General features: G+C 48.3%; 4 protein-coding genes across 7 annotated transcripts; all 4 read left to right on the top strand.

The window, feature by feature from the left end:
• Positions 1–357: 357 nt before the first annotated feature.
• LOC114159646 (NFATC2-interacting protein) lies at positions 358–3025 on the top strand. The gene is made up of 7 exons (XM_028041675.1): positions 358–448; positions 1313–1399; positions 1471–1531; positions 1610–1748; positions 1831–1911; positions 1985–2207; positions 2414–3025. The coding sequence occupies exons 1-7, from the start codon at positions 401–403 to the stop codon at positions 2651–2653; spliced, it is 879 nt and encodes a 292-aa protein (XP_027897476.1). The 5' UTR covers positions 358–400; the 3' UTR covers positions 2654–3025.
• spns1 (SPNS lysolipid transporter 1, lysophospholipid) lies at positions 2493–10804 on the top strand. 2 transcript variants are annotated; one of them, XM_028041668.1, is made up of 13 exons: positions 2493–2558; positions 5504–5565; positions 6834–7042; positions 8050–8115; positions 8250–8386; positions 8457–8608; positions 9012–9215; positions 9284–9439; positions 9511–9700; positions 9872–9937; positions 10043–10141; positions 10219–10387; positions 10473–10804. In XM_028041668.1, exons 3-13 carry the CDS (start codon positions 6835–6837, stop codon positions 10541–10543), a joined length of 1518 nt encoding a protein of 505 aa, XP_027897469.1. In that variant the 5' UTR covers positions 2493–2558; positions 5504–5565; position 6834; the 3' UTR covers positions 10544–10804. The 2 variants fall into 2 exon arrangements, with proteins under 2 accessions (XP_027897469.1, XP_027897470.1); XM_028041669.1 differs by lacking the exons at positions 2493–2558; positions 5504–5565 and adding an exon at positions 6637–6747.
• On the top strand, positions 3449–4408 carry nfatc2ip (nuclear factor of activated T cells 2 interacting protein). The gene is made up of 2 exons (XM_028041683.1): positions 3449–3653; positions 3730–4408. Exons 1-2 carry the CDS (start codon positions 3570–3572, stop codon positions 3889–3891), a joined length of 246 nt encoding a protein of 81 aa, XP_027897484.1. The 5' UTR covers positions 3449–3569; the 3' UTR covers positions 3892–4408.
• Positions 10805–11130: 326 nt separating the features above from the next.
• Positions 11131–23054, top strand: LOC114159416 (clumping factor B-like). Of its 3 annotated transcripts, none has more exons than XM_028041382.1 (14): positions 11131–11557; positions 17629–17738; positions 17869–17908; positions 18570–18595; positions 18702–18762; positions 18918–18979; positions 19052–19084; positions 19532–19574; positions 19662–19711; positions 21183–21206; positions 21289–21375; positions 21485–21505; positions 21626–21683; positions 21762–23054. In XM_028041382.1, exons 2-14 carry the CDS (start codon positions 17636–17638, stop codon positions 21763–21765), a joined length of 612 nt encoding a protein of 203 aa, XP_027897183.1. In that variant the 5' UTR covers positions 11131–11557; positions 17629–17635; the 3' UTR covers positions 21766–23054. The 3 variants fall into 3 exon arrangements, with proteins under 3 accessions (XP_027897183.1, XP_027897184.1, XP_027897182.1); XM_028041383.1 differs by having other exon boundaries at positions 18567–18595; positions 21292–21375; XM_028041381.1 differs by having other exon boundaries at positions 11132–11557; positions 18567–18595.
• The last annotated feature ends 80 nt before the right edge of the window (positions 23055–23134 follow it).

Here is a 23134-nt window from a genome sequence, read left to right as displayed (position 1 = left end):
ACCTTTCTGTTTCCGCGCTGCAGCTTGTCGGTGTAATCTGATGGTAGCTTCAGGCTACCTGGGATTCCTGAACACCTCAGCACACCGCGCTGCACAAACTCTGAGCCCAGGTATGGTGCTGTACAAGGCCAGGCTCACAGTTCAATGCCGAAACCTTTCTCATTTGCCTATAAAATATCTGAATTATCTGAGGAAGTAAAGCTGGATTTAGAAATATTTCTCTCTGCGTCTAATGAATCTAAATATTAGGCAAGTTTCATATTTTAAGCCGAGTCACTAAAATACATGAACTTTTCGACAATACTTTAGTTTATATAGATAAGCTAATATAGTTAGTTCCCGAAAGCAGCGCCGATCACGGAAAATCTCTGCAGTAAACATATTCTCCGACAGTCCGTGAATGCAGCACCAGCTGGCCCTCTGCGCAGAAACAATCATGGCGGACACGGTGAGTGTTTGACGAACCTGCTGCCGCTTTTAAAACGCTTCACGCTGGAACCAGGAGGCCCGCCGGCGGTTAGGCAACATTTTATGGTTCAAAGGACAGAAACGGAGGCGGGAAACTTTAGAGACGAGTTCAACTTTCCTCTGATGCTCAAAATCTGAACATTAGCGTCGCTAGAATGAGTCAGAGTTTTTCACAATAAGTGTCTTTTATTAAGGGCTCTGATAAACAGGAAGTAATAAAATATGCTCTATTTATCTGATAATCAGAGGCTGTTTAATGTCATTTCTTACCATTTTAACTCTAATTTGATAACGGTTGTTAAAGGCTTGCTCTGATTGGCTCAGTCTGGCTCCATAATCATGAAATAAATGACGCTGATGAAACTCAGCTAAATGGACCCGACATGTTAATGTCTGCTTCACGGCCCGTGATGCAGTTCGGTTCCGTCAGCGTTGAGTACACCCTGCTCTGTTCTGGAGGTTCGTTTGGACCAGATTTAACTCCTGGTTTACCTGCAGAACAAGCCCACATCACCATCCCTCCACCACCCAGGCTGCAGGTGCTGCTCTGACATTATTGCTTTAAGAAAACAGAATCAGGATAAAAACTAGAGCAGGGATAAAACGGTGCGAGTTACAGCAGGAGAGATGGAACCAGGCCAGAAGTGGCTGAAAATAAATTCAGTTCTGCAGAAACTCTGGATGTTCAAACGGGATTTAAAGACACTGGGGTCATTCTATGCATCTGTCCGCTCCAGAGCAGCAGCCAATCAGAACCGTCCTCATGAGGTCCGGGTTCTGCTCAGCAGCTGACGGTCCGGTTGGATTTGACCTCTGACCTCTTAAGTTCCTGTCATGTCTTCAGGTGTCCAGCAGCGTCATCCAGCCTTCGGCCAAACGCAGACGCCTCAACCCCGCCGCCATCGTCCCAGTCCCCGTCTACTCCAGCAGGGTAAGATGGTTCTGACCCGTTTCTGGCCTGTTTCTGACCCCAGATCGGATGGGTTGTGTCTGTGTGTCCAGGTGAGCAGCAGTCTGCAGCTGAAGCCCGCAGCATGCCTGCTTGGAGGGAGGGAGAGCTCAGGTAAGGCGCTGCAGCGGCGCTGCTGGCCACCAGGGGGCTCCACCTCTCTGACCGCCTGCTGTTTCCACCTCTGACCAGATGATGGCGGCGATGAGAGCCTGTGGGTGGAGTTTAACCCCCGGAGGCCCGCCTCCAGCACTGCGGTGGTGGAGCTCAGCGACTCCGAGGAGGAACCAGAACCTGGGCGGTTCCGATCCAAACCCGCAGAGAACCAGCTGTGAGTCGGACAGCGGCCAGTTCTGCTCAGTCCGGACGCGCCGTCGCAAACGCAGCGTTGCTAACATTTCTGTTTGTCCCAGAGGACACGCTGGCTGTCCGTCCCCACCGCCGCCTGAGAGCCCGGTCCAGAAGCAGTCCAGCAAGGCCCGGCGGAAGCTCAGGTGAGTCCGGTTCTGGTTCAGTTTGGTCCTGGTCGGTTCTGGTTCTGTCTCAGGCCGTCTGTCCTCTGTCCAGTGAGATCAACAAGAAGCTGCTAGCCGTCAGCGCCGTTCTGTCTCCGGAGCCTCTGGATCGGAGAACCGGTCGGCGCCGGAACCGTAGGAACCCAAGGTCCGACCCGAACGACGACAGTGATGATGTCGTCATCATGAGCCTGGCGGACGGGTCCGACTCGCCGCGGGAGATTCCACTGAAGATCCGCTGCCGGACTGACATCCACAAGGTTCTGGTGCTGCCGGTACGTTCAGAACCAAACAGGTCCAAAGCTGCTCTGTCCTCCAGAACCACGACTGGGTCACAGGCCGCTGGTGTGACCCAGGTCAGAACCTGGTCTGGATCAGAACCTGGTCCTGATCCATGGTGGTTCCTGGGTCGGTTCTGTGGAGGATAGTTTGGGTCCGACGGACCGGAAGCGTGACCTGGTTTGCGGCGGTTCTGTTCCAGTCGACCCGACTCAGCGAGGTGTTGGGCCGGCTGGCCGCCATCCTGGAAGTCCCGCCCCCTCGCCTGCTGCTGCTGAGGGAGGAGCTGGAGCTGCCGGCCGGCGCCACCGTGGGCCAGCTGGGCCTCGGCATCGCAGACATCTTAGGTGAGTCACGTGGACCGGACCGGACCGGACCGGTACATAAACTGCTGGTGAGGGAAACAATCAAATTCTCTTCCGAAAGGCAAATAGATCAGTAATCGGATCAATAACACATTTTCTGTTTCAGGTTTAGAGTCGCTCAGTTGGTTTCTCAGTTTATTACTGATTCAATGAAATTTCATGAAAATGTTTCCGAGTTATTTTGTTAGTTTTTGAACAATAATCAGGAGGTGTTCCGATCGATCGGCCACCGATCATAATCGGCCGATTTCCGTGAAAAAGCGTACGATCGGTGATCGATCAGCGTCTCTTGTTGCCGATCACAAGTATCTGACTTCTCCGCCTGCGTTGCAGCTCGTCTCCTCTTTCCTTCTCGCTGCGCAGCAACAAACGCTGAGCCACGCGGTGAGAAACCTGAACGCCGAGCGAACGGGGACGTTGAATGACCTCGATGGCGAAGCTCGTCACAACGCATCAACACAACCAAGCTAATATGATATTTAAAAACCAAACACTTGATTGATTTGGCTGCATGGAGGCTCAACGCAGGAACCAAAGACGTCCGGATCCAGACAGCAGGTAGAGCAGCGCAGCTTCCAACACGGTCAGAAAGATGAACAATAATTCAAGTCTGGAGCTGCGGAGCGAGACGCCGGTTCTGCTCCGGCTGTTGGACCGCCGCTACTGGAAGTGACATTTCAGACGGAGCCGCTGAACCTCCAGACTGAACTGTCACAGCGAGCAGCAGCTGAGCTGCAGCAGGAAACTGAGCCTGGTTTTATGTGGTCAAATATGTCTGTTACGTCTAAATTAGGTCCATTTATTGCAGATAATTTGCCCGTTTTGTCAGATAACAGAATCATTTCTACCTAAAGCGAAAAATTAACAGGCGATCGGCAGGGATCAGAGCATCTCTAACAATAACCTTAATCAGAACCTCCTGACCCGTACCAGAACCTCCTGACCCGTACCAGAACCTCCTGACCCGTCTGTTTGCTGCCAGAATGCGTGGTGATGCCATCGGAGGAGCAGAGCTGCGTCAGCGTGAAGCTGCAGAGCAGAGACAGATCTTCCTCCCAGCTCTTCTTCGTCCACAGAGTTCGTACTCCTCTTCCTCATCTTCATCCTCTGTGCCGTAGCGTCCTGACAATGTAGCGCCTCCTCTCCCCACCAGGAGGCGCCGCTGAGCTACGTGTTCTCCCAGTACCTGTCGCGGCTCCCCGCCGGCGCCCGCAGGTCGGTCCAGTTCCACTTCGACGGCTCCAAGGTGGCGGGCAGCCAGACGGCGGCGCAGCTGGAGCTGGAGGACGGAGACATCATCGAAGTTTGGACCTGAAGCTTCGCCGCTGGCTCGGTTCTGTCGGGCTCGGAAACCATCAAACCCTCTGGAGTCCAGTTGGTTGGTCAACAGGTTCCGACTCCACAGCTGCTTTGTATTTGATTCTAAGGATAATATTGAAGTTACTGGACGGGTTCTGGTCTTTCTGCAGAACCACAAATTTACCAGATTGTGTTAATAAATAAAGATTAGAGAATGAAACATTTTCACTGAATATTATTTCATTCACTTCTTGTGCCTAAACTGTAGCTCCTCGGCTGTTGCCATGGTTACCAGGGCTGCTCCAGCTGGGGACATCCCGCTAATGGCTCATAGCAGAGCTAATTATTAGCTTAGCATTTTTGCTAACTTTAGAAACGTTTAGCTAGCTTAACTTCCCCTAAGTTAATTTTTCCAGGAAAATGTTCAAGCTTTAATTTTCTTGGCTGTTTTGTAAATTTTTAGTTGACTAAAGTTCAAAATCTGTCAAAGTTTTGGTTCATTCTTCAAATAAATGTTTATATTCATGCTCTTATTTTGCAGTGATTGTTTACGTTGCAGTTCCATTTCCTCTTTTTTTTCCAACAAACTTTAAGCCAGTACTAATTATACAATAAATAAAAGATTTTTACAGGCGTAATGAACATGGTTGATAAATCCATGAAAAATTCACATGTAAGATTTTTACAGCCTCTTTTCTCCTTGTGACGTGTCAACATGATTGAATTTAGCACTTTAGTATTAGCTTCTGCTAACTGCTATGGTGTTGTCGCGCTTCAGCGTTAGCATAGCTAACGTTTTTGATTAGCACTACTGGGTTAGCGGTAGCGCTGGTCTCTGCAGTTAGCCTGCTACTTTTTATCCCTTTTCAAAAATGTAAGTTAAATTAAGACCTGGTTCCATTATTATTATTATTATTATTGCGTTGACCTGATATAATCTGAACATTGCTGGAGGCATATTCAGGATATTTAGCTGGTAACTTGTTCAGGCTGCAAAGTTAAATCTCTCAACAGCAACGATTCTGATTCATTCAGAAATTGACTTTTTTATTGTATTATTTATTTTGCCACGGTTGTACTTCTGAATCATTGTTTGCCAAAAGATGTAAATAAAATAATGGTAAATAAAATATTTTTTTATTTTTTGACGCACTACATCTTCCACGGCCATCCCATATTTAAATATTGAGTTTTTGCCAGCAGGCTGAATTGTTGACACATTTTAAAGTTGAAAATGTTCCATTTGGACCTGAGTAATGACTAGAATTGTAAATTAGCCATTTGGTATCGTTTCGTTTTATTTTTTCATTCTATAATTGAATTGAATTTGTGAGCAGCTGTTTTAATCACGGTACCGTCAGGATAAATGTTCGGGGAACTTTCCGGTCCATGAAACGGAACCAGTAAATGTGATAAATGTCAGTTTTGTGTTCCGCCGCGGTCACGTGACCCGCTGGTCATGTGAGCCTCAGAGCGGAAGTTAGCTCAGCTGGATGATGGCGGCGGAGAACAACTGACGGCAGAAAACTGTCCAGTTTTATCTCTGATTCCACTTTTCTTCGAACAGCTGGAGGAGTTTTAGCTGTAAGGTGACAACATGACTTTTAATTAATTTTTCTGACTTTCAGTGGGAATATTTTCAACCGGCAGCAGGAGACGGAGAGACAACTGTCCTGATTCATCCTCCCAGGTAAACACCGTCACCAGGTTGGGATGAGCTCTGGGGTTGGTTCATGTCTCCTTGTTTTTAGTTGATGTTTTTGAAGCCGAATTAAAAAGAAAACGTTTCAAAATGTTTCAAGTCCGCTTTTAGTCAATAAAAATAAACATTTAACTTCCTGCGAGGGAAAAATACTCAAATCTGGTGAAAATTTCTTGACGTTTGGTGCGTCAGAAAACAGCAGATCTTCAGTAGAAATTCTGCTAAAATAGAAAACACATTGATTCTCTACAGAATCTTCCAGAACAAGTATTTCCCCTTTAGTCCCAGACGAGGATGGTGCTGCTGTGGCCAGAGGACGTCACTGTCTTGTCAGCAAATATGGAAATCTGCGTCTGGATTATTCCAGTTTCCAAACAGTCGACATGTCAAAGTTTCTGGAGCAGATTTAAAGCCCTGATAGAAAATCAGAACCTTCCTGTCTTCAGGGAGTTTGTGGAAGCTGGAACAGGCAGGATCTCCTCATTCACTGATGATCTTGTGATGTTGTCGCCTTGTCAGGCTTTTCTTCTGCTGCAGCTCTTCACTCTCTGATGTTTGAGAAATTCCAGTTTAGTTCCTCTTTCAGCAACAGATGAAGGTGAAACTGCTTCCTCCTCAGAGGTTCACTTTTCCATGTTGATTTCTGTTTTCGTTGTTCTTCATGAAAGGCGGACTGATCTCTGGATGTCGGACGCTCTGCCGTTTCCGTCTGGACCGAAACGTTGACACCGTCTCCTGGTGTTTTGGGGGAAAAGCCTCTAAAATGCTGAACCTGATGTTGCTCATCTGACTGAATTGGAGGAAATGTTGCAGTGTGGATGTGCATGCTTTGACTAGTCAGTGTTTGATCATCACCCTTTCACCTGTTAACAAGCCCGCCTGCTGTTTCCAGCTGATTTCTTCCTTCATGCGGCGACTCGTCAACTCGCTGCGGCTGTTTTAGTCTCAAGTTGCTGTCGGGTCAGAAAAGCCGTCTTCAGCTCGTCTTCCTGTTGGAAACCGGATTCATATTCACAGACGTCACACAACTGCTTACAGCATTTATCAGACTTTCTCTGTTGCGGGGCAACGGATCCGGAGATCTGACGTTCAGCAGAACCGGTCCATGAAGGAGGTTCAGGAACAGAACCGACTGTTTTAAGTCTTACTCTCCAGTTCTTTATTTTTTCAGTTGAGGAAGATTTTCTAAACTTAAAACATGTTAGAAACAGAAAAGCAGCAGATAGTGAGATGGGTTGTCTTCTCCTCATCCGCAGCATGTCTCTGGGTCAGCGCTCGTCCGACTCGGCGCCGCTCTTCTCCTCCGACAGCGAGGCCGAGGCGCCGGAGGAGGCGGGCGGGCGGCATGCGGGGGCCGACGACGACGAGGAGGCCAGCGGCGTGTCAGGCGTCCGCGCGAAGCTCATCGTCTGCATCCTCTGCTACATCAACCTGCTCAACTACATGGACCGCTTCACCGTGGCAGGTAGGAGCCGCCTGCAGCCGCTCATTTCCTCCAGATTCAGCAGAAACCCTGACCTCTGACCCCTAACCCTTTAGGCTGAGGGCCAGAAATCAGGAAGCAGTCTGGATTTATTTCAGTGAATTTCATGTTGTTTCGGTTGAAGCAGGAAGAAGGTGGAGCTGCTGGTCATCACTGTCAGATCCTCAAAAACATTTTAGTCCAGAAGCTTTAACACTAAACCAGAGGAAAGCCTTGGAGGGGTCAAAGGTCAAACCCAAACCATCTGAAGTCCATCAGGCTTCAGAGAGGAAGATTATTCCCAGGAGGATAACATCTCAAAGAGTGGCCAACATTCCCAGTAGGGGTGGCCAATTCCCCCAGAATGCTAATAGTGGAGCTAATTTTAGCTTAGCACTTTTGCTAACTTTGAAAATATTTAGTGCACTTAGCTTCCCCTAAGTTAATTTCCTAGAAAAATTCTAAAGCAAGTTTTCTTGGCTGTTTTATAACCGTTCAGTTGAATAAAGTTCAACATCTGTGCTAAAGTTTTCATTATGCTCTTATTTTGAAGGGGATAAAGCCAGTTTCCTCTCCTTTCAGTCTCTTTTTTTTCCCAGTTACTTTATTTAAAACCAGAAACAGACGAGAACAAACTAAAACCCACAGCAGGACATAAACATACGGGCCTTATGGAACATGTCAAAATTAAGAGGTTTCTTTCAGATGTGACTTGAATTGACGTTAGCGCTGTAGCGTTAGCTTCCTCTAAATATCGTGTCGTTGTAGCATTAGCTTGGAGTGAGTCATCAACACAACAATGAGTGGCATGTAGAGGACGGATCGTAGGTGAATGCAGTGGTTACGGGGACGTCCTGCCGATCTGACGTTGTGTTTTTATGTATTTATGTTTGTTTATCCGTTCTGGATCAGGTTCTTGTTGCTGTGCTGCAGTTTTTTGCTGCTGCTTCCTGGACAAATTTCTCCTGCGGGAGACGAATAATGATCTGACCTTGGCCTCCTCCTTCCAGGAGTTCTTCCGGACATCGAGAACTACTTCCAGATCGACGATGGAACGTCCGGCCTGTTGCAGACAGGTGAGACGGCTTTCCTGGTCCAGAACCACATTGATCCTGGTCGGGTTCTGGTCCAGATCCCCGGGTCGGTCCAGTAGCAGAAGGGATCTGGTTCTGTATTGGCTCCATGGACCTGAAACCGTTTCTTTCTTCAGTTTTTATCTGCAGCTACATGGTGCTGGCTCCTGTGTTTGGTTACCTTGGCGACAGGTACAACAGGAAGTACATCATGTGCGGCGGCATTGCCTTCTGGTCCGTGGTGACCCTGGCCAGCTCCTTCACCCCCCAGCAGGTGAGCGGCTCCAGAACTTGCTAGTCCCAGAACCGGTTCTGGTCTCTGACGGTGATTTTTGCGGCCGCAGCATTTCTGGGCCCTGCTGCTGACCCGAGGCCTGGTCGGCGTCGGCGAGGCCAGCTACTCCACCATCGCCCCCACCATCATCGCCGACCTCTACGTCAAGGAGAAGAGGACCAGCATGCTCTCTGTCTTCTATTTCGCTATCCCTGTGGGCAGGTCAGTCACCTGCAGCCTGACCTCTGACCAATCAGCTTTCATAGAAATTTGAGCTTTTTGAGGTCAATAATTCCTGAGTCTTGATGAAAAGTGGCAGATTGTTTAGTTTAAACTGGAACTTTTCATCATTATTTATTCCTAAAAGCTGTAAGTTAATTTAGTTTTATCGATTTGTTCTAGAAAAGGTTTTACAGTGATGAACATCATTCGCTCTGATCCATGTAAGCAACTTATAAAAACCTGATCAGGGCAGAAAATTCACATCAGAGCTGGTTTCATCTGCAGCACTGTGATTGGCCGGTCCTTTTGATGACATCACAGGTTCCTGGTCCAATCAGATGATTATTAGCAGCAGATGATCAGAGTCTTGATATTTTGGTGTGTGTGGTCTTCCTGCTGCCAGCGGCCTGGGCTACATCGTGGGGTCGCAGGTCAGCGCCTTGGCCCAGAACTGGCACTGGGCTCTGCGGGTGACCCCGGCGCTCGGCCTCATCGCCGTCCTGCTGCTGCTCTTCGTGGTCCGGGAGCCGAAGCGAGGCGCCGTGGAGGCACGGGCCGAGTTGCACCAGACCAGCTGGCTGACCGACCTGCGGGCACTCAGCAGGAAGTAGGTGACCTCAGGCGGAGGAGCGCCTCGCCGCTCGCCTCGCCGCTGACCGTCTGTTCTCTACGCAGCCGGAGCTTCGTCCTGTCCACTCTGGGTTTCACGGCTGTGGCGTTTGTGACGGGCTCCCTGGCGCTCTGGGCGCCGACCTTCCTGTTCAGAGCCGCCGTGTTCTCCGGGCAGAAGGCGCCGTGCGCGGACGAGGCCCACTGCGCCTCCTCAGAGAGGTGGCTCCTCCCCCTCGCCGTCCGCCGCCTCCACGCCCGCAGCAATCCTGACCCCGTTTCCTCCTCCACAGCCTGATCTTCGGCATCATCACCGTCATCACCGGCGTGCTGGGCGTGTTCAGCGGCGTCCAGGTGAGTCGACACCTCAGGAAGAAGACGCCCCGAGCTGACCCGTATGTCTGCGCCGCCGGCCTGCTGCTGTCGGCGCCGTTCCTCTACCTGGCCATCGTGTTCGCTCAGGGAAGCACCGCCGCCACATACGTGAGTTCAGAACACACACAGTGGGTTCTGGTTCTGGTCAGTTTGGTTGTTTCAATGGATTTAATGAATGTTTCAGTCAGTAATTATTGATCATTGATTATCAGTAATTATCAACGTCAGACAGTCAAAATCTGATCCTTGGTGTTTCAGACATTATAACCTCTTCCTCAGGTCTTCATCTTCCTAGGAGAGACCTTCCTGTCCATGAACTGGGCCATCGTTGCCGACATCCTGCTGGTGAGAACCTTCGTCTCAGATATTTGCAGGTCCGATCAGGACCGCACTGTGAGGTTCTCCAGAACCTGTCGGTGACCCGGTTTTGTCCCGTCTCCCTGTGTTCAGTACGTCGTGGTTCCGACCCGCCGCTCCACGGCTGAAGCTCTGCAGATCGTCGTCTCTCACCTGCTGGGAGACGCTGGGAGTCCCTACATGATCGGAGTGGTGAGTCCTTCCGGACCGGGACCGCCTGTTTTGCAGTGGCCTAGTCAAAGCCTAACGTCGTCTCTCCCGTGCCGCAGCTCTCCGACTCTCTGAGGAGGTCCGACTCCTTCCTGTGGCGGTTCCGCTCCCTGCAGCTGTCTCTGCTGCTCTGCGCCTTCGTCGCCGTGGTGGGCGGGGCTTTCTTCCTCGCCACCGCCCTCTTCGTGGAGGGCGACCGGACCCGGGCGGAGAGCCACGTCCCCGCAGGTGAGCCCCGCCTTCTGCCTCCAGATACGCCTGACCGGAACCGGTACCGGACCTCCTGAGTGACAGATGTTTGTTGTGGTTCCAGCCGACGAGCCCATCGTGGTTCCGAAGAGTGGGCGGTCCGCTCGCGTGCCGGTGTCCAGTGTCCTGATCTGAAGCCCCGCCCCCTGCGCCTGATTGTCCCGTCCTCCAGAGCTGAGACGGAACCGGGGAGCGGTTTGGCCGACCCGTTTGGAGCGGCCTCCAGAACCATGTAGCTCTGTTTTATAACGTCAGTAATCTGGTGTGGAGCTTCTGATGAAGAAGTTCTGACCCGGTTCCGGATGTTTCTGGGTTTTATTATTTAAAATTTGCTTTTAATTCATGTTTGATTTTAGCTTGACTTTTGTTAAAAACAAAATTAAAGTTTATCTTTCAGCTTCTTGTGTTTTTATTGGGAACCAGCAGAAATATCAACTTTAACAGTTCAAAGAAAGAAAAAAGATTTGATTGATTTTCTCCTGCAGAATGTTTTTTTTTTTACCCCTCCAGGGGGTCTTTTGTGGCGCTAGTGCCCCTTATATGACAGTAGGCTGACAGGAAACAGGGAAGGAGAGGGGGGAAGACATGCGGCAAATGTCGTCGGGTCCGGGAGTCGAACCCGCGACGGCCGCGTCGAGGACTCAAGGCCTCCAAATACGGGTCGCGCTAACCGCTACGCCACGCCCCTGCAGAATGTTTTTTATTAAGCTCATTTCTACCCAGTTCTGTTCTGTTCTGTCCTGGCCCGGCTCAGAGCTGTGCTGATGGTGCTGGTTCTGGTTGGGTTCTGCAGCAGCAGCAGGTGCGGCGGTGCTGCTTCCTGTGTCGTGTGGTTTCCTGTCTGTAGGTGGAGGATGTTCAGGCGGTTGCTGCAGCCGCCGCAGCTGATTGGTCGAGGCGTCTGTGTGAAGTCGTCACTCGACGCTGCAGAGGAGCCGCTGCGGCACAACGGCTGGTCGGCCCACTCAGCCTCGCCCAGCGCCGCCGGTACCGCCCGGCCGTGACTCAGACCCGCAGAGGCTTCGGACGCCGGAGTCGGGCACCGCCGACGCCACGCGACTCAGTGAGACGGCAGACATCTTGGAAGATGGTGGCTCTCTGGCTGCAGTAGCTGATCTGGATCTTCGGCGCCAAGTCTCTGGGCTGCAGGTGGGTTCCTCCTGGTGGCTCCCTCAGTACCACTCCACCTCCGCCGCACTCCGAGCGCTTCGGTTCTGATCGCTGCGTGAGCAGAACTACCGACCCGTTCTGGTTCGTCACGTTCCGGTTTCCTGTTCTGATCCGCCGCCGACTGCAGCAGGAAGGCGGCGCCGCTCTGATGCCGCCTTCCACCTGCAGGGAGAAGAACGGCATCAGAACCGGGACGGGCCCGTTCTGACCCGGAGGTCTGTTCCAAAGCTGTTCGGTGGAAAGGTACCAAACTCCAACTTCAGAAGCGGCTCTGTGACCTGGCCTGCTGCTGGCCGGTTCCATGTTCTGACCCGGTTCTGGTTGGAAGGTAGGCTGACTTCTTGCAGTCGGTTCTGACCCGGTTGTGGAACTGGCAGGAAGTCGGTGACTGCTTCACACGTTGCTTTTTTTTTTTTCAGCGCCTTCTGATCGCTTCTGGTTCCGAGCGGTTCTGGTTCCGATCGGTTCTGGTTCTGTGTTTTCAGGATCATCTTGGGAAATGTTAAAATGTTCGATGAGTGAAAACAGAATCATGAGAATCGGATCCGTTTCAATATTCATTTTTGATTCCTGTTTGAACCCAAAGTAATATATTTGGTTCTGGTCCCGTCCGGTCCATCACAGACGACACCGCAGCCGAGGATATGCAGAGAAAGTTGAGTGGAAGGAAAAAGTGTGAGAAATATCTGCACCAGGAAAACTGGAGCAGATTGTGGGAGACTTCCTAGGTTTGGACCACAGCTGGAACCAGAACCAGAACCAGAGGAGTCACCACACAGACGGATCCAGGACTTGGACTATAGCACCGCAGTCCTGAACCAGAGACAAGTTCTGACAGCAGGTCTCGTCCAGAACTAGCCGGGGTTCTGGTTCTGTTGGGTCAGTGTTGGATTGTCTTTCCTCTCATTTCTTCAGATTTTCTTCCAGATCAATGTTTTGCTTCGGACCTTAAAAATCTGGATTTCTGGGTCGCTTCAGAACTTTTTGGACCAACTGACGTAATGTGTGTCGGGTCCCATTTGGTTCTGGTTCTGGAGAATCTGTTCCCCCGTTTGGATTTTTTTGGTTCAGATTTCTGGACGTTGTTTGGGTTTAACTCGCAGTTCTGAGTCGGGTCAGTTTGGACCCGTACAGTACATGTTCTACCTGTTGGTTCTGCTCCAGAACCAGGAGGTTTCAGAATGGGTCTGGGTGGTTCTGGTTCTGGAAGTTTTCTGGACATTGGGCCGTATTTTAGATCCATATTGTCGTATATCCTGGAATATTTATTTCTGGGCTTTTGGTTCTGGACGGGTTCGAGGGGTTCCGGACCCCCAGTCTGGGCCTGGGTTTTGGTTCTGGACGGGTTCGGTCTTGATGTTTAATGGTTTTGTTAAATCCTCCTTCAGTTGGGTCAGAAATGGATCCCGGACGTCTTGTGTTGAATCAGTTTGGACTAAGGTTCTGGTCGGACCCGCTCTGGCGCTGAACATCAGAACATTTTTAGCTGCACTGAAATATTCCGGACCTCGTCTTCGACACGGCCGCCTGCAGCTCTGTGGTGTACATGGACTCATCAGAACCGGTTCTGTTTGGCTGCAGGTCCAGTCCAAGCTTCAACGGGAAGACGTTGGGAGCCTCCGGCCCGGCCCGGCGCTGGAAGCCGGTTCTGTGTTTTTGCTCAGGATGTCGTGCTGCAGCTCAGCGAACGGTTTGATCTCAGCTTCCTGCCTCGCTTCCTTCCTGACCCGGTTCTGTCGGCCTGTTGGTTTCTGGGTTCAACATGGCTGCCGCTCCAAACGATGCCATGGTGACGTCGGTTCTGACTGTCTGCTGAGTTCGGACTCGCTGGTTCTGAAACAGAGAGAAAATGATCAGATCCGTACGGCCGCCACGACGGGTTCTTACTCAAGGAAACATGCGGTTCTGATCCAGTTAACGATGCGATTCTGCTGTGACCCAAAGGACTGAGAGCGGAAAGCTGCTGGTTCTGTTGCTGGAACTGGACCATCCTTGCTCCATGGTTCTGATGGAGAGTCAGGTGGTTCTGGTTCTGCACCGGTCTGGAGTCCAGATTTGGTACTCTACAGATTGAACCGGATCAGAACTTCCTGTTTGTTATTTTTACTGGACTTTGTTTCACGTGGTTCCGAGTGACTTTTAATTCTGAAGGTTTGCGGATTTAAAATTTTATTTTAAACTGGTTTCTAAACTGGTTATAGGCTGCAGGTGAACTGGACTTTTTCCAGTTTACTTTTCTCAGTCGGTTCTGGATTTGGACATAAATCAGTTTTAATTCAGTTTAATTAGTTTTTGAATTTTTCTTCTTGTTGGTTTTGGACTTTGGTTCCTGAAGTTTTGCTTTTGGTGGCTGAACTGGTTTTCCTGGCCGTGTAACTGGTTCCACTGCTGCTGGGAAGTTGACATTTTGGGACCAGTTGGGTTTTTGGTCGCTGCTCTAATCAAAGCTTTGGATTTAAATGCAGTTCAGTGTGAACCTGGTTCCAACCCCACCAGGCTCGGTTCCGACTGTTTTTTGGATCTTGGTTCTGAGTTAATTTAAAGCTGGCTCTGTTGGGTTTGTCTGGTTAGAAACTCTGCTCTGGTTCTGGTTCTGCTGGGATTATTTGTTCTGGACCAGCTTCTTGCTGACGTCTGAAGGGAAACGTCTGTCGATCAGATCAGAAACATCCGGAGCGACGGCCTGGAGAATCCAAACCTGGAATATTCTGGAATCTTTACTGGGTTTGAACTGATTGGCAGCCATGTTTCCAGACCCAACTGGTTTGTGACCAGAACTGAACTGGGTTCAGCCTGAGGCGTTTTCCAGTTTCAGCGACCGCCTGACCTGCTCTGCTGTCCAGCAGCTCAGCTGGAGGAACGGAAACGCCTGCTGTTCACACCGTCCTTCCTCTACAGCAGTGGTTCTTAACCCTGTTTAACCGAATCCACCAGTTTCATATGCACATTCACCGAACCCTTCTGTAGTGAGAAATCAAATATGATTTTTTTCCAAATTCAAGACATAGGAATATACAGTATATATATGTTTTTTTTTTACTGGTACACAAAATGAACCGTGCATGAACATCACCTTGATCAAAGAACAAAACCAACACAACTCACAACAAATGACATTCCTGCAAATCAGTGTGACTTCTGCTGTTGTTTTTGAGAGACCAGTTCAGATATGCGTGGCTTCACCTTGGCAGGTGCTACTCTCATGTCATTTTCCTTTTCTTTGTTTTTATGTCCAGCATCCTGGAAAAGGATTGTTTGCAGAGATATGTTGTAACAAATGGTATAAAAAATTCCAGGGCTTTCTTAGCAATAATTGGGTACTTTTCCAACTGTCGACACCAAAACGTTGAGAGTGTTGTTGTTCTGAAGAGTTGCTGTTGAACCTGGCTCTGCTGAATTTCAATAATTTCGTCGAGATATTCATAATTGACATCTGCTGTCTCAACAGCAAACGTGAACGGCTGTCTCACCCGATGCTGGATATGATTCTCTTGTAGGGAAATATCCGTCGAGAGACTTTGCAAGCTCATCTAAATGCGTGGCGATTGTTTGCTTCAGTTCCATGGATACAGAAATGTCTCCGATTCCAGACACATCTTCGATCTTACTTACATAGACGTCCAGAAGAGGAAAGTTTGCGAAGTTATTGTTCTCTGTTCGTCGTTTCCATGACGGTAGTTTTTTTGAAAAGCTTTCAGGTTTTCTTCAGCTTCCATGATGTTGACTCCACCACCCTGCATCTGCTGATTGAGATGATTTATAGCTGCGAATATATCAGCCATGTACGCTAAAATGAGAATGAGCTCAGGATTTTTGAAGCAATCTCCATGACAATGTTGGTGCTCTTGCAAAAACAGGGCTAATTCCACACGCATGGCAAAAACACGATTCAGCACCTGTCCCCGGGATAACCACCGAACATTAGAATGGTACAGGAGTACCTCGAATTCAGAGCCCATTTCTTTACACAACTCACTGAAGATGCGTTGCCTCAGAGCACTATTTCGCACATAGTTCACACATTCCACTACAGTTTTTAATACTTCTGCCATTTTTGGAGGCAAGTTTTTGTTTCCAACGCATGCCTGTGCAGAACACAATGCGTAACAATGATGTGTGGTGCATCGGCTTTTACTAGCGCATCAAAACCAGACTTTCTTCCCAGCATGACTGGAGCTCCATCCGTACAAACTGCAGAAACCATATCCCATGAAAGATTGTTGTCTCTGAGGAAGTCATCCACAAACTTCTTCACATCGGCTGCCTTAGTTGTTGTTGTAAGAGGCTTACAAAATAAAAACTCTTCTTTTATGATGTTGTCTTTCACATATCGCACGAAAACAGCAAGCTGGCTTAGATTAGAAACGTCTGTGGTCTCGTCGAGTTGAAGGCTGAATTTTGCCGGACTTGAAATTAGATCTGCGACTACTTGAGCCAACATGTCTTTACTCATGCACTCTATTCTGTCACTGATGGTGTCATTTGAAAGAGGAATTTGGGATAATTTACCTTCGGCTGCTGTTCCGAGTATCAGATTCGCCATCTTTAACGCCGCTGGTTTTATGAGTGTTTCACCGATGGTGTGCGGCTTGCCCTGCTTTACGATCAGGTAAGCAACTTCGTACGATGCGGTGAGGATTGGTTTGTTCATGGGTACAAATCCAAGAGCAGGCAGAGTGGCCCTTTCATCAAATCTGGCTCTTTTCACCTTGAATTCAGCGAGCGTTGTGTTCTTGTATTCCTCATCTCCATGCAGCTTCAAGAAGTGTTCCTTCAGTTTTGCCGGTGCGAGACTAGAGTTGCTCAACTTGACATTGCAAATCATGCAGATAGGACGCTGACTCCCATCACGTTCCGTGATACATGTGAATCCATGTTGTACATATTCATCCGACCACTTTCATTTTTTGCTTGACATAGTTAGTATGGATTAAAACATTAAGAAAGAAACCACACGGTGACTACTGAGCATGCTAAATTCCCCGCAGTACTGATTGGCCAATTAATGTAACGTGATCACCTGCAGCAAGTGATGACCAAGCGGGGCGTGTCATGACGAATTTACATAATTGATCAAATTGATGTTACAAAAATATTCGTGGCGGAGGCTCCGCCGAACCCCAGAGACCAACTCACCGAACCCCTAGGGTTCGATCAAACCCCGGTTAAGAACCACTGCTCTACAGGAAATGTTCTGACCTGGTTCGGTTCCGCTCCACTTCAGACCAACTGAACAGGTTTTTAACTTACTGAGCGATTTAACAATTGGATTGAATTTCCATGAAATAAAGAGAAACCGATAGAAGACACTGGATCACCAGACCAAAGGAGCAAAACCCTTTGGACGGGTCCGGTTGGGTCAGAACCCTTTGGTCCGGAGTAAATGGCTGTACAAGGTGTCGGCCTTTTCAGCTCTTCATGCCGCGCTTGAAAAGTCAGGAGGTGTTGTCCAATCAGAGGAACGTTTAGTTTCCGATGGGACAGAAATGAAAACCAAATCAAGTTCAAGGTTCACTTTTAACTGATCTGGGTTCAGCCTCTCTGGTTCTGGTCTACCTGTTCAGCCGGTCTCCTGGTTCTGGTCTGCCTGTTCAGCCGGTCTCCTGGTTCTGGTCTACTTGTTCAGCCGGTCTCCTGGTTCTGGTCTACCTGTTCAGCCTGTCTCCTGGTTCTGGTCTACCTGTTCAGCCGGTCTCCTGGTTCTGGTCTACCTGTTCAGCCGGTCTCCTGGTTCTGGTCTACTTGTTCAGCCGGTCTCCTGGTTCTGGTCTGCCTGTTCAGCCGGTCTCCTGGTTCTGGTCTACCTGTTCAGCCGGTCTCCTGGTTCTGGTCTACCTGTTCAGCCGGTCTCCAGGTTCTGGTCTACCTGTTCAGCCGGTCTCCTGGTTCTGGTCTATCTGTTCGGTCTCCTGGTTCTGGTCTACCTGTTCAGCCGGTCTCCAGGTTCTGGTCTACCTGTTCAGCCGGTCTCCTGGTTCTGGTCTATCTGTTCGGTCTCCTGGTTCTGGTCTACCTGTTCAGCCGGTCTCCTGGTTGCGTTTCGTCCTCAGATGAACAATGGACGTCTCCTGGCTGTCTCTGCTCATGATGGCCGCCGCCGTCGTTGCCTCCGTCCTGCTGGCCGCCGTCTGCTTGGACTGTGGCAACAAAAGTCCTCTGGGTGAGACGAAGCGCCGCCTCGCACATTAAGACGTGGCAGAGATTACTTCCTGTGGTTTTACAGTCGGACCTCTGAAACCACGCCGACACCAGAACTGTGTGATGTTTGACGTGTCGTTTTGTGTCTGCAGCCTCCATCAGCCAGACGGCGGCATCAGAGGAATACGTCCCGTAAGTCTTCTGACCCGTTTGGTTGCAGTCCAGAAACACCATCAGCTCATCCACCTTAATGCTTTAATGGCAGCTCCACATGAATGACACACTGGCTGCTTTTCATGCCGCTGACTGTAAATGTTTCCACTTTTTAGCTTGAAAACTTTTCTTTCCACTAACAACTCAACATTTCTCCATTCACTGCGTTTGTCCCTCCATCCGTTTTCCTGCTAACTGATTGATCAGTGTCCTTCTGCCACTCTTCCTCTTCCTCATCGTAAATCCACGTTAGTTTTTCTGCTTGTTTCCTCCAACTAGCAGATCAGTGATGTTTCCATCATCAACCTGCTAGAAACATCGACTGAAATGGTTTCCTGGCTTTGCTAACCTACTTTAGCGGTTAGCTTAGCATACCTTAACATTTAGCTTAGCGTACTTTAACAGGTAGCTTAACATACCTTTCCAGCTATAACTCATAAATTCCCCCATAACAACAGCCGGATGAACAATTTAGAGTCATGAACTGTTTTTTCTTGAAAACTGATCAATTTTTGCTGCTTCACATTTGATGCTTTTGTCGACATTTAAATGAATTGTTTCCATTTAATGACTGAATGAGTTTTAATTACCTGGAAAAAACAGAAACAAAAACAAAAATCTCTTTTCTTTCTGTCAGAAGTTCTGGATTCATCGTTGTCCATCCATGTGAGTCTAAAACATCCATCCATCATCCAATCATCATCCATCCATCCATCCATCCATCCAACCATCATCTATCCTAATAATGATGTTTTCTCTCTGGTCGGTCCAGTTGCCGGTCAGGCCCGGTTGGACCAGAACCTGGTCCACTCTCCCCCCACCCTGAAGCCTCAGTGAGTGTCTTCTCTTTAAACCAGATCAGAGTTTAGTTTGAATTAACACGCCAACAGTCAGTCAGAATGTTTCTGGTTTCCTCAAATGAAAATGGAGGCCCTTCACATTAAAAGCCTTTATTTCTGTTTTTTAAATCTGTTTTTGTTTCTTTCAGCTCGATCCCTGCTGGTCGCGGTTCTGGCCAGCCACTCCGGCCCTATACACCGACAGAAACCGGTGGGTTGGTTCTTCATCAGGAACCGTTTCTCTCCCTGTGGGCGTTTCTCAGCTGATGTTTTCCTTCCACAGAGAGCAACCCGAGTTACGAGAACCCGGCCCCGGGTAAGAGCCGCCATCTTTCCTCTGAGCCAGATTAGAGATGAAGCCAAGCGGCGGCGGATGTTCTTTATCTGTTCATCTGCAGACCACAGCAGGCACGAGTCTTCATGAGAGCGATGGAAACGCTCTTAAAGAACGCAGCCCACTTTCTAACCCTCCTCAGTCTAAACTGAGTTTAAACTCAATTAGCTTCAGTTTAAAGCCACAATCTGGATCTTGTTCCTAGTCAGATGGAGGAAACTAACTGGGACGACTAGGAGCTAGTGAGATGCACCTGCTTATCTTGGCACTTGGACCTGGTTTGAATCTGTCATCTGGCTTAGAGACTCGTTTGGGTTAATGATGCCTGTTATTTGGACGGGACTTGGACTGAGTGAGGGACTAGTCAGGTGAGGAAACGGGTCGTTTTGATCTACAGAACATGAGAATCTTTTTCATCTTTTTCCACAGAAACGGATTTTCCCGACAGCGACGCTGAAGGCAACGGATACATGTAGGTCCGATCCGATCCAAATCCTGCTGGTCCAGTCCAGTCCCCTCCAGAATCTGACCAGATCCCCTTTTTCTCTGATTTCTGCAGAGAGGTCCTTCCTGAAACCGAGCCGAGCCGAGCCTCCACTCCCAGTTTAGGTACTGGAAACTCTTCAGACCAGAGTTCTGATCCAAATGGACCTGGCTCCATTTTATTTTGTTTCGTGAAACAGAGACCAATGTTTTGACCGTTAGCTGGAACCAGGAATGTTTCTGGAGGAGAAAAATGTTTATGGGTCACTCAGACATTTCACCAGCCAGTTTTTCTTAGTGTGTAACATTTTTGCTTCAATCCAACCCCCACCAGTACCAGCTCAATATGGTTCTTAACTCTAAGAAAACCAATTTACTACAGATTAATTTACATAAAGTGTGGACACCCCGACACAGGGTGGAGCAAGAAGTTCACTTTAAGTAATTACAAACAACAAACTTAACTCAACGCTAACTTTCTACAATCGTTTCCTATGTTGAACATTTCCACATTTTGGCTACGACTTCCCAGATAGTATCTAGTGAAGATGTCTCTAGTGTTTTATTGTAAGTATTGAGTAATTTAAGTAATTCTATTAATAGCTGTTTTTTAACGGCCGCCATCATGTGTTATCTAACTACCTGCTAGCTTGCCTGTAGCTTCCCCCTCCTGACTCCCGTTCACACACACCTGCCCTCCCTCACACACACCTGCCGCCTGCCAGCTTGAAGCGCTGCCTCTTCATGAACATTTCCTTCCTACCGGGTTGCAGCAGATAATCAATCTGTTCTTGGTCACGTCTCTCTCATCACCCTTCGACAGCAACAAATCCCCCGAGTCGCTAATTCTCCTGAATCTGCTCCAGCGGTCAGACTTCGTGTAGTAAACATATCGGTATATTTTTCTGGATGGACTCAGGTGCTGTTAGTTTTTGTTCCCGCGGGTTTTCTTGACCCGCCGCGTCACATATCCGCTCGTTTCTCTCTAACTCAGGTTAGCCAATGGCGCCATTTGTAATTTCAGACGAGAGGGGCGGGGAAAGCTGGCCAAGGAGGGATTTCATTGGATAAGCCCAATGTCCTTCGATAAAATCAACCAATGGGCTGTCGTGGTCTAGAAAAATTACATTTGATATACTTTGTTAAATTACGAGAGCCCGAGGAACCGTATTGCTATCACGGAGGGGGGAAATAAATGCGCTATCACGTTATAACTTATCTTTTTTAAACCTAATAATATGAATATGTTGTATAAACGTGATAATCATCTTGTTTAAACTTGATAGTTCCATCTCCAGCAGGTGGCGGCAGTGTGCTTTTCGTGCAGGCATAAAGAAGGCTAGCACAGTGGCTAACAGGAGTTGGTCTAGTTTTCCTTCATGCTCGGTCTAAACATGGAGAGATGATGATACTGGATATGTTTTTGGCTCAGCCAAGTGTCTGTTAGCATGTTCAGTCACTGGCGGTTAGCCTGTCTGTTAGCATGTTCAGTCACTGGCGGTTAGCCTGTCTGTTAGCATGTTCAGTCACTGGCGGTTAGCCTGTCTGTTAGCATGTTCAGTCGCTGGTGGTTAGCATGTCTGGTTTCTCTCCACAGATAGTGCCGACTACGTCAACCTTGGTAAGTTTCTGTTTGCAGCTCAAAGAATAAAAAGTTCCTGGTTCTTTTTTCTCTTTACTTTTAGTTTCTTCTCTTGTTTCAGAAGATGAAAATAAAAAACAAGCTTTGGAACCGGAACCAGAGCCAGACCAGGACTCGGACTCAGACTCGGACTCAGAATCTGATCACAGTAAGTCTACGTGTGCCGATCTGGCGCTGATTGGACGGTCTCACCTCAGCAGAACGTTCTGGGTTCGGTTCTGATGATCCATCAGTTCTTCTCTGTTTTCTTCCTCCAGACTACGAGAACGTGAAGTCAGGTGAGTCAAACACCTGGCCTCTCTACTGGACCGTTCCGGACGGGACAGAAACCCAGAAACCTTTTTTCTAGAACCTGTACTCAGAACTGGGTTCTGAAGTTCGCCTTCCTGCTTTTCTAGCAAACGGATCTCCTGCAGCCTCGACGCCGGACGAAGACGATGAGAACTACGTGAACGTGTAGGTGGAGGAACTCACCTGCCAGGTAAACCTCCACCTGGGGAGCCGGAGCCAACCCAGTCTACTTCCTGCTTTCAGATGATCTGGTTGGCCCAGCAGGAGGACCGGTTCTGACAGCTCTTCATCCTCATCTTCATCAGAACCAGGATCCTCCAGCCTCCTTTTACACTGCTGTTTCACCTCTTAGCTTGATTTCTGTAAACTTTGACTAGACCTCTAGACTGACTTGAGCGGCTAATTTAAGGCTAAATAATCTGACTGACGGGGAGCTAAAGATGAGGGTGATGGACTGAGGCCCTTCCAGCCTCTGGGACGGTTTGACTGATGTGAAGCCAATAAAAGTGTTTCTATTAATGAGAAGGGTAGAAATACTTTTTAATATATTTTATTCAAATAAAAGTAGAAAGGGATTTTTTTGATTTGGAAGTTTTCTATTTTCCAACCATCAAACAAACTTCTTGGTTTGAATCTGCCAAGAATATGAACAGTAAGAACGAAAAATGCTCCGATGAGGAGGAGGAGGAAATATGAACGTCTCAAGTTTCTGTGGGAATATTGGAGCTCCAGAACCGAAACACGATTTTGATCATCCAAGATTTTCTCCAGCTCTTGGATGATCCAGCGGCTTCAGAAACAAATCGGGTCAATTATCCAATCAACTGGACAAAATGTCTGTTTAGTGACATTTTTACCATGTCACTTGTTTATGATTGATTGAGGCTGAATGCCCAAATTATTGCTGTTAACTTTTGATTATGTAACTTTTCAAATGACACACATGAAAGGAAACGTCTGACTTACTTGGATAGGCAAATGCGAAGGTCGGAGGTCAACCAGTCATTCTGGATGAAATGGAGACAGTCTGGGAACACAGCCCTGTTTAACATCATGTTGCTCTAACCGGGATTAAATAATCCAACGATCCTAATCTGTTAGAACGATCTGATGCAGACTCCTTAATCTAGATTGGGTTGTCTCTCCGTGTTTCTGATTTGACTCTCCAGATTTTTCAATAATCTGAATTATTATTGATAACCGTTTATCTAAAGCTTCGTGTTCACCTCCTGAGAATTTCCTTTAAATGTGACTTTTAAATCCAGAAGATCAATCTCTGAAACATTTAAACAAAAATCCAGATTAATCCCGATTAGCACCAGGGTGAGGAGACTTCCTGTTGTCAGGCATGGGGTTAAATATTTAGTTTATTGATTCACTTTCCAAATGACTGTGGTATTTTTGCTGGCGTTGGACGCCGTTTCATTTCACTGACGACTCCTGAGAATGTTTTTGATCCAGCGTCTATTTAAATGTTTTCTGTCATCTGATCTAGAAATGTTTTTATCTGAATTAAATTGAACATTTTAGAAAAACCTGAGACTCTGGCTTCTTCGCTCGTCTGGGGACTGCAGCGCCCCCTGGGGACAAACTCCAGATCAGATCTAAGATAAGAT

Source organism: Xiphophorus couchianus, chromosome 16 (genome assembly GCF_001444195.1).
Source record: "Xiphophorus couchianus chromosome 16, X_couchianus-1.0, whole genome shotgun sequence".
Taxonomy (NCBI): Eukaryota; Metazoa; Chordata; class Actinopteri; order Cyprinodontiformes; family Poeciliidae; genus Xiphophorus; species Xiphophorus couchianus.
The sequence above is the reverse complement of the archived record's forward strand: the minus strand, read 5'-3'. Positions and strand labels throughout refer to the sequence as shown.

What these genes read in the sequence shown, in the direction of transcription:
- LOC114159416 (XM_028041381.1), top strand. Translation starts at nt 17,636, where the DNA reads ATGGACGTCTCCTGGCTGTCTCTGCTCATGATGGCCGCCGCCGTCGTT. An exon ending in TGCCGACTACGTCAACCTTG is followed by an intron (nt 21,207 to 21,288) that starts GTAAGTTTCTGT and finishes CTCTTGTTTCAG; the next exon opens with AAGATGAAAATAAAAAACAA. An exon ending in GGACTCAGAATCTGATCACA is followed by an intron (nt 21,376 to 21,484) that starts GTAAGTCTACGT and finishes TTCTTCCTCCAG; the next exon opens with ACTACGAGAACGTGAAGTCA.
- LOC114159646 (XM_028041675.1), top strand. Translation starts at nt 401, where the DNA reads ATGCAGCACCAGCTGGCCCTCTGCGCAGAAACAATCATGGCGGACACG. An exon ending in TGGAGGGAGGGAGAGCTCAG is followed by an intron (nt 1,532 to 1,609) that starts GTAAGGCGCTGC and finishes ACCTCTGACCAG; the next exon opens with ATGATGGCGGCGATGAGAGC. An exon ending in ACAAGGTTCTGGTGCTGCCG is followed by an intron (nt 2,208 to 2,413) that starts GTACGTTCAGAA and finishes GTTCTGTTCCAG; the next exon opens with TCGACCCGACTCAGCGAGGT.
- spns1 (XM_028041668.1), top strand. Translation starts at nt 6,835, where the DNA reads ATGTCTCTGGGTCAGCGCTCGTCCGACTCGGCGCCGCTCTTCTCCTCC. An exon ending in TTCGCTATCCCTGTGGGCAG is followed by an intron (nt 8,609 to 9,011) that starts GTCAGTCACCTG and finishes TCCTGCTGCCAG; the next exon opens with CGGCCTGGGCTACATCGTGG. An exon ending in GTCCCTACATGATCGGAGTG is followed by an intron (nt 10,142 to 10,218) that starts GTGAGTCCTTCC and finishes CCCGTGCCGCAG; the next exon opens with CTCTCCGACTCTCTGAGGAG.
- nfatc2ip (XM_028041683.1), top strand. Translation starts at nt 3,570, where the DNA reads ATGCCATCGGAGGAGCAGAGCTGCGTCAGCGTGAAGCTGCAGAGCAGA. An exon ending in AGCTCTTCTTCGTCCACAGA is followed by an intron (nt 3,654 to 3,729) that starts GTTCGTACTCCT and finishes TCTCCCCACCAG; the next exon opens with GAGGCGCCGCTGAGCTACGT.